General features: G+C 33.5%; 1 protein-coding gene across 8 annotated transcripts in view; it reads right to left on the reverse strand.

Annotated features, from left to right (window-relative positions):
• The window catches only part of LOC143243989 (glutamate receptor-interacting protein 1-like), a 101,465-nt gene that overhangs the window by 2,740 nt on the left and 80,822 nt on the right, over positions 1-17,903 (reverse strand). For all 8 annotated transcript variants that reach the window (XM_076487934.1, XM_076487944.1, XM_076487919.1 and 5 more), the window contains 12 exons: positions 16,701-16,846; positions 15,245-15,389; positions 13,709-13,890; positions 13,269-13,454; positions 11,408-11,597; positions 10,654-10,871; positions 9,686-9,901; positions 6,535-6,679; positions 5,499-5,644; positions 3,569-3,600; positions 1,737-1,893; positions 25-719 (listed from right to left, as the gene is read on the reverse strand). In XM_076487934.1, coding sequence (XP_076344049.1) covers positions 25-719; positions 1,737-1,893; positions 3,569-3,600; positions 5,499-5,644; positions 6,535-6,679; positions 9,686-9,901; positions 10,654-10,871; positions 11,408-11,597; positions 13,269-13,454; positions 13,709-13,890; positions 15,245-15,389; positions 16,701-16,846 — 2,458 coding nt within the window. The remainder of the gene's footprint in view (positions 1-24; positions 720-1,736; positions 1,894-3,568; positions 3,601-5,498; positions 5,645-6,534; positions 6,680-9,685; positions 9,902-10,653; positions 10,872-11,407; positions 11,598-13,268; positions 13,455-13,708; positions 13,891-15,244; positions 15,390-16,700; positions 16,847-17,903) is intronic.

Below are 17,903 nucleotides of genomic sequence, written 5' to 3' on the forward strand. Positions count from 1 at the left end.
CCGATCTTGCTTGGCGAATCTCACCTGTAAAATCCTGTCTAATGGCTTCAAAATACCACTGATGCTGGCAGGTCCTCCTGGGCGTATCCTATTGACATAAACACCCTTTTCGTAGCGTCCATCAGAAACGCTAAATCCAAAGTCTTCGTAAACTTGATCTTTAAATAGTGTCACCTTGTGGATTTCAACTGGTACATGAAGAACCAAGGAGCTCTGATAAGAACGGAAAGAGTCAGCATTATCATCTACACTGTGCTGTTCTTTCTCCCTGCTTCTTCTAGAAATAGTGTGTGGCAAAGTGCTACATCTCTGTACGTCGTCTTCTGATTGTCCTGGAATAGGTAGCTCTGGTTGGCTAACGGAAACACAGATATGTTCCACAGAGACAGTTTGTGGCTCTGAGAGAAACATATCTTCACAAGATGACTGCAGTTTACCACAAAACTGAGGTTGTTGACTAGCCAGGTGACCAGGATCGCTTCTCATAACACTTTGATCTCTTCCCAATAATTCTGATTGGCTACTTGAATGAAGGCCTTCGATGGTTTCTGACCAATCAGTTCTTTTCCCACCGGAGTGGCTGCTACTGCAATTTCGGCAAGTGTGACTATTATGGGATTGAAGATCCCAGTCTTCGTATCTCCATTCCATTTGTTTAAGTTGATCATCTGTTACACAGTGCCCAAGGCCATAATCGGAGCTCTGTTTAATAGATGGCTCTACAAAAGAAAAGAAGTATCCCAAAATGACAAACGAGACAAAACCAAAGAACCATGTTTTCTGGGGTGTTTATCTAACATACTACAATAACAATGACACTGGCTTCATGTGAACACAATTTTTTTAACGTTATGACGCAGCGCTATTAAATAAATGTTTTATCCTTGTCTATGATTTTATTCTCAGAATTTTATAAACGAAAATGGAATATAAGGAGATTGAATCAGATTCACGTATGTGAAAGTATACCTCCTGTGTCCTTGAAGACTTATAACGTTAAAATTCCGAATTTGATTCCTGAGTCGGACACAGCGCATGCAGACTATTGTACGACTTTATGCTTGAGAAAAACAACAAAAGTTATATTTGTAAAGTTTTATAAAGATTTAGTAATAAAGTGTAGAGAATAAATAAAAAGCAATGAAAGGTTTCCATGTAAATGTAACATAAAAATTGTCTTTATTTTAACATATATATCTCTCTGTTTGTTTTTTGAATTTCGCCCAAAGCTACTCGAGGGATATCTGCACTAGCCATCCCTAATTTAGCAGTGTAAGACTAGAAGAAAGGCAGCTAATCATCACCACCATCCGCCAACTTTTGGGCTACTCTTTTACCAACGAATAGTGGGATTGACCGTACATTATAACGCCCCATGCCTGAAAGATCGAGCATGTTTGGTTTGACGGGGATTCGAACCCGCGATCCTCAAATTACAACTCAAGTGCCTTAGCCAACTGGACCTGCCAGGCCATATGTATCTCTCTCCCTTGCATTAGTTGGAAATTGTAACATTAAAAATCATAATAATAAGTAACAGAAAATTAAACAAAAGGAACGTACATTAAAGAAGTCACTCTTCTAATTTCATTTCAAGGTGATTCAGGTAACCATATACATAAAATATATATGTGTTAGAATATATAATACATATAGTGTTCTGCAGTTAACACACCAGGATCATTTATATTGTGAAACTAACAATTTGTACCATTCACTGGAAACCAAAACCACACCTGTGACTGTGCTGTAAGAATCCTGGTTTTCATAGTTGTATTCTGCTCTGTTGATAGAAATTTCCAGACCTGAACTGTCCCATGATTCAACAGCACTGTCCACACTTGGAATAGTCTTGTTCATAATGTTTATGTAAGCGTCTCTTTCTTTGGTTTGCTGCGTTTAGTTTAAAAGAAAACAATAACAACTTAAAAACATTGCATTATTTGGTTAAATACTTACATTTTAAAAGAAGTTTCTAAAACATAAAGAAACATCAATTTATAAAAAATTTGGAACTTCATTAAAAACTCTATTTTTTCAGAATTTCAGGATATTTCATATTTCCCTCTATAACTTCCTACTTTGAATTGTTGTGAACTTCGATTTAAACTTTAGTTTAGCAGTTTTGTCCGTTAGAGGGAGTTTTGTCATGACATAAATATCCTGGTGCACCTAGAAATGTCCTTGTTGTCTAGATTTGTCATGACGACTCGAATTTTCTATAGTTTTGTGGACAGAAACGTAACAATAGCAAAACACCAGTCCTTTAGTTAAATGGACCTGCTTTACTTTATTTGAATGAAATAATAAGCTCCGAGAAGGTCAACAATAAGTTTACGGACGTGTAATGATTCAGTGTTCGAGTCTCTGCAGTGAAAAGATAAAAATAAAATTTGCACACAAAAATAAAAACGAACAACAACAAAGTAATTAAGACAATCTTATCTAGCAAAAGATACCATTAAAACAGTGCACAAATAACCTAATACCGTTATAACAGTACACAGATAACCTAATACCGTTATAACAGTGCGCAAATAACCTAATACCGTTATAACAGTGCACAGATAACCTAATACCATTATAACAGTGCACAGATAACCTAATACCATTATAACAGTGCACAGATAACCTAATACCATTATAACAGTGCACAGATAACCTAATACCGTTATAATAGTGCACAGATAACCTAATACCGTTATAATAGTGCACAGATAACCTAATACCGTTATAACAGTGCACAGATAACCTATTACCGTTATAACAGTGCACATATAACCTAATACCATTATAACAGTGCACAGATAACCTAATACCGTTATAACAGTGCACAGATAACCTAATACCGTTATAACAGTGCACAGATAACCTATTACCGTTATAACAGTGCACATATAACCTAATACCATTATAACAGTGCACAGATAACCTAATACCGTTATAACAGTGCACAGATAACCTAATACCGTTATAACAGTGCACAGATAACCTATTACCGTTATAACAGTGTACAGATAACCTAATACCGTTATAACAGTGTACAGATAACCTAATACCATTATAACAGTGCACAGATAACCTAATACCATTATAACAGTGCACAGATAACCTATTACCGTTATAACAGTGCACAGATAACCTAATACCATTATAACAGTGCACAAATAACCTAATACCATTATAACAGTGCACAGATAACCTAATACCGTTATAACAGTGTACAGATAACCTAATACCATTATAACAGTGCACAGATAACCTAATACCATTATAACAGTGCACAGATAACCTATTACCGTTATAACAGTGCACAGATAACCTAATACCATTATAACAGTGCACAAATAACCTAATACCATTATAACAGTGCACAGATAACCTAATACCATTATAACAGTGCACAGATAACCTAATACCATTATAACAGTGCACAGATAACCTAATGGAAATTTATATCTACAAATGAAGAAATAAACAAAACTAACACTGCCCTCTGTCATACCAACATAGATAGAAAAAAGTTTAGAAAGTGAAAACAACTTTTTTGGTTCAGAAAACATCTCACCTCTTCCTTTTCTGGTTCGGAATCCCCTTCACCTGAAAAGCAACAAATATTTGTTTTTTAGTATATCTGTAGGAAATATGTCAAGCCATTACAACAAAATAATTTGTATACGAGTATAGGGTATTCGCTGTTAAACAGCAACTAAAAAACTAAACATATGAAAGTAGTTAAGTGAGTCAACTTGAGTTGTTTAAAAGAGAAGTAATAGGAGCACATTTAAACAGTTTGGATGCTTAATTCGCCAAAGTTGTGGGGAAAAATGAGTTAGTTAGCCATCATACTATAATGGAACTCTTGCTTATATGACACTGGAAAAAATGTTTATTACGTGATGTACAACGTCCACCTTCCCGAAATTTTTATCCTGTGTCCATGTAGACTTACAATAGGGGTCACGATTTTCCCGTTTTGCCTGCATTTTCCGCTAAGAAGAACTGTATTTTTCTCCATCTTCATGGCGTATGTATGACGTCAAGTGTACGTCACACGCGGATCTAAGGCACTAACGCCATCTATATACATATAATAGTACTATCTATTGTATGTTCATGTTAATACTTCACAATTTATTTGGTATGGAGGTTCATTAGGTCCATGGGGAAATACGCACAAATTTTAAACTTTGCATTTTGCAGTTTTTATGAGTGTTTTTACTACTAATTCACCTTTGTTGAAAGATCTTTATCAAACCTGACATGAAGGTTTGTTGAATCCACAAGGAGATCCATGTAAATTTATGGTTTCACATTTTATGTTTTGCTGTTTTTATGGGTGTCTTGGATTTTTCTAAAGTTATATATATGGGAAACAACTTTTCTTGTCTTAAAATAATCTTTTATTAATCATGAATTTATACAACTTCCGTCCATGGTACGGTTATCCCATCTTGTCAATATAATAAATCCTTTAATATAATTTGAAACTCGTGACACGAGAAGAAAGGAAAACATTTATTCGAATAAAGCTTCAATAATGGGGTTCTAACCCTGCATAAATAATAAATTAATAGACTATTTTGTTAACATTACTTTTAACATAAAATACGCGCCTCGCTTGTACAGAAGTAAGTCTATGGATTTACAATGCTAAAATCAGGGTTTCGATTCCCCTCGAAGGGCCCAACAGATAGCCCAATGTTGCGTTGCTATAAGATAACACACATACAAACACACATAAAATACTGTGAACCATATACAGTATGATATATATATTCACTGACTTGATTCATCCTATAAACTCATTTGATTTATTATGTATACTTATACCATTCATTATACGCACTCACATGATTCATTCTATATATTAGCTTGATTCATTATGCGACTCACTTGATTCAAAATCCGTAAAGTATTAATCACGAGGAAAGCAAAGGAAAATATCTGCAGTTAAATATTGTTTTATTCACTTTTATTACACCTAAAATGATTCGTTATATTAACAACTAAGATGTTTTATACACAGCTGTATTAAACTAATATCGTTTCAGAAATCGCTGCCTTATTACAATATTAGAATAATATATACTATTCTATGTCGTTACCTATTAACAGTATATAACAAATTACCAAACTCTAAAACTTCGGTTTGTTTTGTTTGTTAGTTTTGAATTTCGCGCAAAACTACTCAAGGGCTATCTGCGCTAGCCGTCCCTAATTTATCAGTGTAAGACTAGAATGAAGACAACTAGTCATCACAACCCACCGACAACTCTTTGGCTATTTTTAGCAACAAATAGCGGGATTGGCAGTCACATTATACCGCCCCCATGGCTGAAAACGCGAACATGTTTGGATTGACGGGGATTCGAACCCGCGATCCTCAGATTGCGAGTCGAACGTCTTAACCCACCTGGCCATGCCAGGCCCATAAAAATTCGGATTGGTATCCATCTAATAATAAAACTGATTTATAATAATGTCAAGTGACTTACGATTCTGAGATGGAGTTTTGGATATCTTTAGAGTAACTACATCTCCAGAGTTCTGTAGCATCAGAATAGCCTCACTCAAAGGTTTTCCTCGTAGACTTTGGCCATTGATAGCTAGAAGTCGATCTCCGACGTGTATAGCTCCGGTTCTGTTAAATATAGCGCACATATTGAATTAATTAAACCACACATTTCGATTTTTAAGTAATTATTTTTTTTATTTTAAAGTGTATGTTAATTTTACCTTTGTATTTGGCTTTACAGTAAACTATAAAATAATTTGATGTTGTTTTTTTGTGTTTGTTTGTTTACAGTTGAGCACAAAGCTACACAATGGGCTACCTAGGTTTTGCCCATCACGGGTATCGAAACCCAGTTTCTAGCGTTGTAAGGCCATACACGTATCGCCGTACCAAGACGAGGTATGTTATAAAGTCTTTATGAATATTAGCAACTTACGACTATTCCATAAATGTTGACTAGTCACGTGAACCCAGTCTTCCATTCAGTTATCTCCTTTAATCATTCGTTACGATTATTTTTTTGAATTTTCATTCTTTTGAAAAACAAATTCAACGCCAATACGAAAATATAAATTTAACACTAATATATTTATTAACCTTAAAAAGGACTTCGGAATATCTTATTTTGTTTAACACGGCTGGTAATCCAAAATAGAAATTCCAGAAATCCTTGTAGTTATTTGCGCTGAGGCTTAAGTTAGTGCAAACTTTATATCATTGCGGAATTTTACAAATGGGACAATTTGGAAAGAGATAGAAAACTATTAATTGAATTTGTTGTTAGTTAACTTCATCGGGCCAATGGAACAGCAGAAAGATAAACTTTCAACCATCTCACAAAAATATAAAATATAATACTTTGCTATTTTTGCGGCCAAAAAGTAAATAAATTAAAATATTTAATTTCGTGAATATATTAAGGACTCGTGTAATAAACCTAAAAATGTCTTAAATCACTTCTTACCCCGTCATTCCCTTCATAGCCCCTAGATGACAGAGAATATATCTTAACTTACTTTTCAGCCAGTCCATCATTTGTTAGCCCCGAGATGACAATGGGTTCAAAAGGCTCTTCAGTTCCTGAAATGGTTATACCAAGTGGTCCTCCGTGACGCACTAATTCCACAGTATACACAACAGTTCCAGATGAATCTGGTTCTTCTGAAAGAGCATACAAAAGGTTCGTTCGCTAAAATTAGGAAATGAAGCACCAGCTGGTTTGAATTGTGAAACATGAAGTAATTGAGAACCCCTGTCACAGATGAAATCATTTATCTGGTTCTTCTAATGCCAATAGACGAGTGTTGAATAATGCTTCTCTCGTTCGACTTAAAAAGTAAACCAAGTTAACATGTGAAGTCACATGAAGTACGATTGCTTGTTAAAACTTCGTTATTTTATCAATGCACTAGTTTTCAACCAAAATATCCTGAGTACTTAAAGTAACGTATGACTCTACTCTTAAACTCAAAATGTAAAAAGTAAATGACAAACTAAGAGCTTGAGTCACCGGTGCAACGAAATACCGACTTTTTGAGTCACGGGTGCAACGAAATACTGACAACTTGAGTCACGGTTGCAACGAAATACCGACATCTTGAGTCACGGGAGTAACGAAATACTGACAACTTGAGTCACGGTTGCAACGAAATACCGACATCTTGAGTCACGGGAGTAACGAAATACTGACATGTTGAGTCACGGGAGTAACGAAATACTGACATCTTGAGTCACGGAAGAAACGAAATACCGACATCTTGAGTCACGGGAGTAACGAAATACTGACAACTTGAGTCGCGGTTGCAACGAAATACCGACATCTTGAGTCACGGGAGTAACGAAATACTGACATGTTGAGTCACGGGAGTAACGAAATACTGACATCTTGAGTCACGGTTGCAACGAAATACCGACATCTTGAGTCACGGTTGCAACGAAATACCGACATCTTGAGTCACGGGAGTAACGAAATACTGACATGTTGAGTCACGGGAGTAACGAAATACTGACATGTTGAGTAAAAATGCAACACAATGATGCCATTTTCACAAAGAGGATTACTTATATTCAACTCTGGATCATAATACAAGTTTCCTCACAAAGAGGATTATTTATATTCAACTCTGGATCATAATACAAGTTTCCTCACAAAGAGGATTATTTATATTCAACTCTGGATTATAATACAAGTTTCCTCACAAAGAGGATTATTTATATTCAACTCTGGATTATATTACAAGTTTCCTTATTCGTTATAGTTTTCACATTTCTTTAAATGAAAAACACGCAATTGTTAAATTCAGCTTTGTTAGATATAACGGAATGAATAATGTTTGAGGACGTAACATGACCTGATCTTTGATGTCCCTCTACTGTAAAACAAAATCAGTGATAAGATAAATCTCTGTAAGGCCAAAACTTGTCATTACTGATTAACGTGAGCATATTATTTTTTTGGCCTAAACATATTTCAGTGAAGTTTATTTTTCCCTACATATCTATAGCATGGTGTATATAAACTATTAACTAAAAACTAATGAAATCTTCACACGAAACTAATATCATCTAGTCTCTCTTCCCAACTACAATAACCAATATTCTCTGAAAACCGGTCAGATCTTCTGTAGAAACTAGTCAATTTTCCATAGGAACAAGTTAATCTTCTCTAGAAACAACTGAATCTTCCCTATAAACTAGCCTCTCTTCCCAACTACAATAACCAATATTCTCTGAAAACCAGTCAGATCTTCTGTAGAAACTAGTCAATTTTCCATAGGAACAAGTTAATCTTCTCTAGAAACAACTGAATCTTCCCTATAAACTAGCCTCTCTTCCCAACTACAGTAATCAATATTCTCTGGAAACCAGTCAGATCTTCTGTAGAAACTGGTCAATTTTCCATAGGAACAAGTTAATCTTCTCTAGAAACAACTGAATCTTCCTATAAACTAGCCTCTCTTCCCAACTACAGTAATCAATATTCTCTGGAAACCAGTTAGATCTTCTGTAGAAACTAGTCAATTTTCCATAGGAACAAGTTAATCTTCTCTAGAAACAACTGAATCTTCCCTATAAACTAGCCTCTCTTCCCAACTACAGTAATCAATATTCTCTGGAAACCAGTCAGATCTTCTGTAGAAACTGGTCAATTTTCCATAGGAACAAGTTAATCTTCTCTAGAAACAACTGAATCTTCCCTATAAACTAGCCTCTCTTCCCAACTACAGTAATCAATATTCTCTGGAAACCAGTTAGATCTTCTGTAGAAACTGGTCAATTTTCCATAGGAACAAGTTAATCTTCTCTAGAAACAACTGAATCTTCCCTATAAACTAGCCTCTCTTCCCAACTACAGTAATCAATATTCTCTGGAAACCAGTCAGATCTTCTGTAGAAACTAGTGAACTTTCCATAGGAACAAGTTAATCTTCTCTAGAAATAACTGAATCTTCCCTATAAACTAGCCTCTCTTCCAAACTACAGTAATCAATATTCTCTGGAAACCAGTCAGATCTTCTGTAGAAACTAGTCAATTTTCCATAAGAACAAGTTAATCTTCTCTAGAAACAACTGAATCTTCCCTATAAACTAGCCTCTCTTCCCAACTACACTAATCAATATTCTCTGGAAACCAGTTAGATCTTCTGTAGAAACTAGTGAACTTTCCATAGGAACAAGTTAATCTTCTCTAGAAATAACTGAATCTTCCCTATAAACTAGCCTCTCTTCCAAACTACAGTAATCAATATTCCTTAGAAACCAGATAAGATATTCTGTAGAAACTAGTCGATGTCTTGTAGAAAGTAGTGAAACTCCCTTAGAAACTAGTTACTCCTCCCTGGTAACTTTTTACTAGAAACTTGTCATTCTGTCCTAGTTATATAATATATAACTATATTAATATAGTTAAATATATAATAGTCAGTGCCCGCTAATTCCAGCTTACACTATATGCTATCCAAAGATTATATAATTCTAACTATTTATAGAATTCATCACACTACATACAGTATTCTGTAATATTGTTCTTAGTAATTTATTCACTCCTTCCATGAGAATTGTTCGTACTAACAAACCTAATCTTCTTATATACTAACACACGTGTTTGATTATTACATTACAAAACACAAACATATTAATAATAGTTTATTGACACCACTCTCGTACCAGAAAAGGTTTCGTCTTTACGAATTCTTAGTTTGACAACCTGGTCGCAAGCTTTCATGATTTCCGCAGCATCATCTAGGGTACAGCTGTCCATCCTCACCGAGTCTATGGCCAGCAGTTTATCTCCTGGTTGGAGAGTCCCTGTTCGATGGGCCACACTTCCTTTCTTTATGTCAGAGATTATCAGAGGTTCCCCTTGCTGTCGATTCTTTGGAGCTAAACAAAGTTAGAATATTCACAGATTGTTAATCCACGAGAAAAAATTATTTAAATATTTTACACGATTCAGAACGTCCAAATAACATTAATCTCCAAAGTACACTTTTTCCTTACTTAACTTGAAAAAAAAATAGTTGTTGTTTTGAAGTTAAACACACCGCAACACAATGGGCTATCTGTGCTATGTCTATCATGGGTATCGAAACCTGGATTCTAGCGTTGTAAATCCGCAGACATACAGCTGTGCTATTGGGGGGCAAAAAGAAGTTTTTTTTATATTTCGATATTCGTTACGGATGTAATAAGTAACGTGGATAGCAAATGCCAAATTAATTAAATATTAAATTAATTAAAAATTACTATTTAGATATGTTGCTACTCTAAAAACATTTCCACTCCATGCGTCGTTCGAATGAAAAGAAATAGAACAATAATGATAAAGGGTGTTATTATTTTGGAACTTCTTGGATACGTCTATAAAATATGGACTGTAATTTTGCTTTCTTGGATACATCAATGAGATATACACTGTAATTTTGTTTTCTCGGATACATCTATAAGATAGACACTGTAATTTTACTTTTTGGGAGTACATATGTAGATATGCACTATACTTTGCTTTCTTGGATACACCAATAAGATATACACTGTAACTTTGCTTTCTAAGATAATCTCCGAGGTTCATGGTGTAATTTTGCCATATCGTCAACCTTTATTCTGAACCTGAATCTAAACTTTGTTCCACCCACCTGTGATCATTATGCCCAAACCACCTCCTGATTTAGCTAGTTTGATCGTAAATGTTCCACTACTGGGCACCACAGCTTCTGCAACATCAAACTCTATGTCCAAGGTGATCCTCGGGCGAGAACGCTGAAGTATCTTGGTGACCTCTTCCACAGTTCGGCCTTGAGTGGAGAGACCATTAACTGCCAGCACTCGATCTCCAACATGTAGGATTCCAGTCCTAGACCAGACGAAATAATTCAAGTCTTATGTATCCAAGAAAGCTGTTACTTCTTTTATAGCACAATTCAAGTCTTATATACCTAAGAAAGCTGTTATTTCTTTTAGAGCATAATTCAAGTCTTACGCACCCAAGAAAGCTGTTAATTCTCCTAGAGCACACAAATCGGTGCCATTGAAAAAAATGAAATAAAATAAAAACAGTGTACGTTGATATTAGGTCAGTACCACAAATACCATTTAGTTCTGAGTGAACATAAAGGTAATCTTTTAACCCATGATAGTAAACTAGAAATATGCATTTAATTAATATATCCTTTTACCATTCAGTAAAAGTGCTGAAAGTAAAGTAGTGTTCATTACACTGTCCTACAGAAAACAGGTATTGGTTGTGTTTAGTTTTTATAAGAGCAAGTATATAACCTAAGATGAATCTAAACTCGACAATTTATTTTATTTCTTGTTTTTTAAAAGCAGTTTTGTTCCGATTGCTCAATTTCATACAAAATGTACATTTATAAAATAAAAATCGCGTACCTTTCAGCGGGGCCTCCAGGGTCCATCGCCGTGATGACTGGTGAAGAAGGTACCTCTCTTGCATAAGACACTCCCTGAAGAGCAAACCCAAATCCACGGAGGTCAGCTTGAATCGTAACAGCGGTTGTTTCTGTATGACTAAGTCGACCTGTAGGTGGCGCCCATCTTGTTAAACTCGACAGTGCACATGCTAAACAGGAACAATTTTTTTTACTGACATGAAGTATTTGTACTTAGGCATTTGAAATAGAAATATCAGATAACAGATTAAAGAATAACTCATGTATAATTAGATAAATAAAAGATACATAAAAACAATTCTTGCTAGCACAATATACTTCATTATAACTTCTAATAATTGGAAGACAAGTTTACGAAAAGAACCAAATATCAAATCGTACGAATGGATTGTAGCCTATATTCTCCCCGTTTAATGATTAATTATTTGCCATTGATTCCAAAACTAACTAACAGTTATACCACGTAGTTATTTTAGATGTGTCTGTAACGAAAAAGCGGTTAATTAATAATTAGATTTAGGTTATTGTATAGGTTTTTAGCCATGATATTTATTGATATCCGCTCGCCAAAGTTAGTACTAAGTTATCAAATGTTCATTATTGTTGACATTACAGTAAATACTAAATTATCAAGTATTCAGTATTTTTAACCTTACGGTAAGTACTAAAATACAAAATAGTCATTATTGTTAACTTTACAAAGAATACTAAACTGTCCAATGTTCCACATTGTTGACTTCACAGTAAGTACTAAATTATTGAATGTTCAGTATTGTTGTAAATACTTTAACGGATTTATTGTTGTGCATTTATTTCAGTTTGATGCAGGTGATGTATATTGTTAGATGTGTATTGCGTAAGTCCCGCCTGTTCTCTAAATTTTTAGAAGATTCTCGCTAGCATGTATTCAAATATTGTTGAACTTTCTAGAATCTCGCCTAATAAGTACCTAAAAGCAAGCCATCGCAAGACGTCGAAAGACAGTAATAAAATATTGTTTGACCGCTACAGTCAGTATATTATAAGCCTCGGAAGCTATAATATTGACAACTGCTTATTAATCGGAAAACTATATATATATATATTTGACCACGACCTTTTATAGATTTCAAACATTAAGAGCGTTAAACTTTGCAGAATTAACTTCGGACGTTGCTATTTCTACAAAGCCGTCCCGTCAAGTGAAGTGTATCTGTGTATTAGCATAAAAGTAATTTGCTCCATGTGTATCTGTACCGTTGATAAAATATTCAACTCCAGACAAGATAGAAGACTGAATATTGTTTGTGAGTTTGTAAAATTATTGTATATAAATAATTATTTGTAATAATTGTTCTTTGTACATTGAACTACGTTTGTATTAAGAAAGAAAATTGTGTGAATAACTCTTGTTGGCAAATATCATAAAATTGATACATATTGATATTTAATTAACTTCTAAATTAAAATTTCCAACTGTTTGAAATCGTCTATGTAACTTACATAACATAATAAATCGGAGACTCGTCGGAAAGATAAATTATAATACGTAACAGCAATAAAATACTAAATGTTCAACATTGTTGACTTAACAGTACATACTAAGCTATCCAATGTTCAATATTATTTACTTCATAGTAAGGATAAAATGTCAAACATGTAATATGTTGACTTTACAATAAGTACTAAAATATCAAATTAATAACGTATAAAATATTGATAACTACAAGATAAACGTAATAAGCATTTAACGAACACTGAATAATAACAGAAATATGGTTTTTACCAACTCAAAAGACATGTCATTCTCAGTGACAACGAACAATCAAACACTCACGACTAAGTCAAAAAGTAAGTTTTACCATTAGACGATGGAATAGACTGGGATAAATATCTTCCTTGGTTCAACTGTCGACCTAACCTTCCTTGCAATGAAGGCTGAAGAAGAGGAAGTAGAGATTTTCTGGATGAAATAGGTGAACGACTTCCAGTGCATGATAAGCGATTGTAGTTGAGCTTTGACCAAAGTTGTCCTGTACTTACCGGACCTAAAAACGTTAGATATTAATAGATTTATAAATGTAATTGTAACTCTACTGGTCATATTTGGTATGCCTACGATAAAAAGTACAATTTAAAACATTTCTCTATGGTTTGATAAAATAAATTTAATAAAAAAATGAACCATTATCTTATTATCTAATTACGTTGTTTTTTACCAGAAAGAAAAAGTATTTATTTTTGAGTGATGTGAATTACACAATGGTTCACTACATGTTAGAAAACAGAAGCTGGTCCTCACCTTTAAGAGGGCTGTGCTCTGGAACTTTGTGGCTGAGGATTTGACTGATAGGAAAAATTTCCAACTTGATGACTTCCTTTGGAGAAGGCTTAAGAAGTTGAGAAGCCTCAGCAACTGTCATATGGTCAATTCTTTTTCCATCAATAGCCAGTATGTGGTCCCCAACATGAAGCGCCCCACACCTTCATGATAATAAAAACAACATCAAAGTTTATACCAACAGCTGAAGCAGGACGTGTATATAGTTATCGAAGGACAAGAGCGGATAAGAGCAGATAACTAGAATCCATTGTTAAACTTAAGATCTATAAGTTGGCCTAAAACCTATAGTTAGATAGTACAAAATTCATGGCAAAAATAAATATCTATCAGATGTCATCAGATCTATAGCTAAATGATAAAGAATTCATGGCGAAAACTAAAGATTTATTACATATCATCAGACCTGTAGTTAGTTGATACAAAATTCATGGCAAAAATAAATGTCTATCAGATGTCATCAGATCTATAGCTAAATGATAAAGAATTCATGGCGAAAACTAAAGATTTATTACATATCATCAGACCTGTAGTTAGTTGATACAAAATTAATGGCCAAAACTAAAGATCTATTAGATATCATCAGACCTGTAGTTAGTTGATACAAAATTAATGGCCAAAACTAAAGATCTATTAGATATCATCAGATCTATAGTTAGTTGACACAAAATCCATGGCCAAAACTAAAAATCTATCAACTATCATCAGACCTGTAGTTAGTTGACAAAATCTATGACCAAAACTAAAGATCTATTAGATATCATCAGACCTGTAGTTACTTGACACAAAATCCATGACCAAAACTAAAGATCTATTAGATATCATCAGACCTGTAGTTAGTTGACACAAAATCCATGGCCAAAAATAAAGATCTATCAGATGTCATCAAATCTATAGTAAGTTGATACAAAATTCATGATGATACAGAATCCATGACCAAAACTAAACTTCTATCAGTTGGCTTTAAATCCATAATCACATGATATAGAATCCATCGTTAAAACTAAGAATCTACCAGGTAGCATCAGAACATGTCAGTATTACTAAATTTACTTGACTTAAGAACACAGTAAAACTTTTACCTAACCATGATCAGTAGTTTCTGTATAAAAATTCATAAATAGCAAAATGACACATCTTAGCTAACATACATGATTTGATTGTGTTTTAGCTCTTCGACACGGTTTCTTAAGTTCTGGGATGTTTATGTTAGGACAAACCATGTTTGTTACATGTCACAATGTTTTAAACGAACTAAGTTTCTTTAAAACTTATTTTAACTTTGAAAGTGAGACGCATCAAAACAATTCTTATATACGATCATAAGAACTTATCTGACGTCATTAAATTACCACTAGAAAATCAGGAGGTTAAAACTAACATCTTTTCCATTTCCATGATAGTTTACTGCAATTATACTTTCAGTAGATAGTAATGCAAGAGAAGGACATTCACTGAAACAAAAAAAACAAACTTTTTAACCACCATGTAACCAACCTTTCTGCTATACTTGCTTGTTTTATACTTTCAATGACAATAAGACTTCCTGGTCTGTATATCTGAGTAAGTGTTATTCCTAATTCTGTACCTGGAGGCTTGTCAAGTTCCACCAATAGAGGGCCAGAAGCATTACACACTACGTCTGGTTAAAAACAAAATAATGTTTAATAAACAAGGTAAACTTTCAATAACATCTACTTAGTAATATTAAACAAGACTAGTAATAGCACTTTTTAAAAATGATGCAATCCCAAGAACTTATAAATGAAAGAAAATTGTATAACAATACGTAAGCGACAATAACTATTGTATTCGTATTGAATAAAACATTCTTACTACACAGATTTTATTTCGTGAAACTAGATGGGAAACTTACTGCATACAGTTAAAATATTATGATATTTATTAAGCAGGATAATACACTAGTTACTAAGTTTATCAATATAATTCTGTTTACTAAACAAGGAACTTACAAACAAAGCATGTTCTAAATGAAATTACATTTATTGAGCTAAAATAAGTCCTCTTCAGATTAGATACCGACTGAAAGAAATTTAAAACACTTTACTTATTACTGAACACCAGTCATATTATACGTGTAAAACAGAATTGCTTCCATATAGAGATAATTAAACTTTATTCATCGAATATTAATTGTATTCCTTTGTATATCATTGTTTTCAGTACCTGATCCACGTGTCTTTAGACTAATACAACAATCCTATCCTACATGTCAACCAATGACTTCAAATTCACGTGCCGTATGAGAAAATTCAAAATGAAAACCATTTGGCATTAATAAGTATACATACCCCACAACACATAACAAATAAGGTATAGCTACTCCATTACATATAGTCCTTGATAATTTTACTTTTGCTATTAAGTACCTGTTAGGTATTCATACACTTTGAACAGCAACGAATACTACTTCGTTAAATAACATCTGTGCATTACATACCCAAATATCAAACTTAACAGGGTCTATTTATGCATCATGGTAAAGAATTAACGTCTGTCAAACATCACACTTAGCAGTCTCTGTTCATATGTCACGTCAAACATCCACCTTTACTGTCCATGTTCATGCATCATGGTAACCAATTACTATCTATCATATAACCAATATATCAAACTCAGCAGTCCCCAATTATTACATCATGGTACACTGTTTATCATATAGCCAAACATCAGTATTAATTTAACGCTCATATATAATATTGTCTAACCACGTCGATACCTAAGTACCATAAGAAAAACGTATGGAAATGAAATCCCGAAGCCTAATACCACACGTGCCATTGTAGGCACGCATAAGTAAATATCAGTTTTCCCTTACTCATAGTTACACTATATACAACGATGATCAATGACATATTAATCAGAATATTGTGTTTAATAAAAAATATTCTACAAGATATATTCAGTTCAGTATGTTCAAGAGTTATCTTACCCATAATGGATACATCATACTCCAGAGTAAATAAAACTTTCCCATCAAGTTTTCTCAGCGCTGCTAGCGCCTCCTGTAGAGTAGCATTCCCTAAGTTTACATTTTCAACAGCCAATAAGCGGTCTCCTGCTTTAATCGTTCCTTCTCTATTTAACAGAATGTAGCGCTTAAATCCTGGTATTTCATGCGAAACGTTATTCTATCCAATTATACATTATAACTATTATATACTGAAACGAAATACTCAAAATCTACTACTATTTATGTAAATACAATTATACATAACTATTATGTACTGAAGTGAAATACTCAAAATCTACTACTATTTATGTAAATACAATTATACATAACTATTATGTACTGAAGTGAAATACTCAAAATCTACTACTATTTATGTAAATACAATTATACATTATAACTATTATATACTGAAGTGAAATACTCAAAATCTACTACTATTTATGTAAATACAATTATACATTATAACTACTATATACTGAAGTGAAATACTCAAAATCTACTACTATTTATGTAAATACAATTATACATAACTATTATGTACTGAAGTGAAATACTCAAAATCTACTACTATTTATGTAAATACAATTATACATTATAACTATTATGTACTGAAGTGAAATACTCAAAATCTACTACTATTTATGTAAATACAATTATACATTATAACTACTATATACTGAAGTGAAATACTCAAAATCTACTACTATTTATGTTCGCTTGTTGATTTTTCTTTATTCTCATATATAATTTCAGTGTCGATTTTTTTTCTATATATGAGTTATCAATATTTTAAATCAATAGATGTACTATGAAAACTAACATAATCCAGGTTACTAAAACATAACTTATTTATTTCAAAAATAATTTTCTGCTTAGAGTGAAAACTTGTAGTGGCTCAACGGAAAGTCTGCGGGATCACACCGTTCAGAATCGGGTATCGATAGCCGTGATGGGCAGAGCACAAATAGCCCATTCTGTAGTCTTGGAATCGACATCCAAATTTAAAAGTTCCATTTTAAGGTTGCAACATTTAGCATGTCCAGTAAGTGGATTGTTACAAGAAGACTGTTACAAAGATTTTCTAATAAAGTGGCAAAGACTTTTGTCAAAAATGTTCACTTGACTCGTATGTATCAATTAATTTGGGCGTATCTTTAAATGCGGAGACAAAAACACGACACA

Source organism: Tachypleus tridentatus, chromosome 1 (assembly GCF_004210375.1).
Source record: "Tachypleus tridentatus isolate NWPU-2018 chromosome 1, ASM421037v1, whole genome shotgun sequence".
NCBI classification, from domain to species: domain Eukaryota; kingdom Metazoa; phylum Arthropoda; class Merostomata; order Xiphosura; family Limulidae; genus Tachypleus; species Tachypleus tridentatus.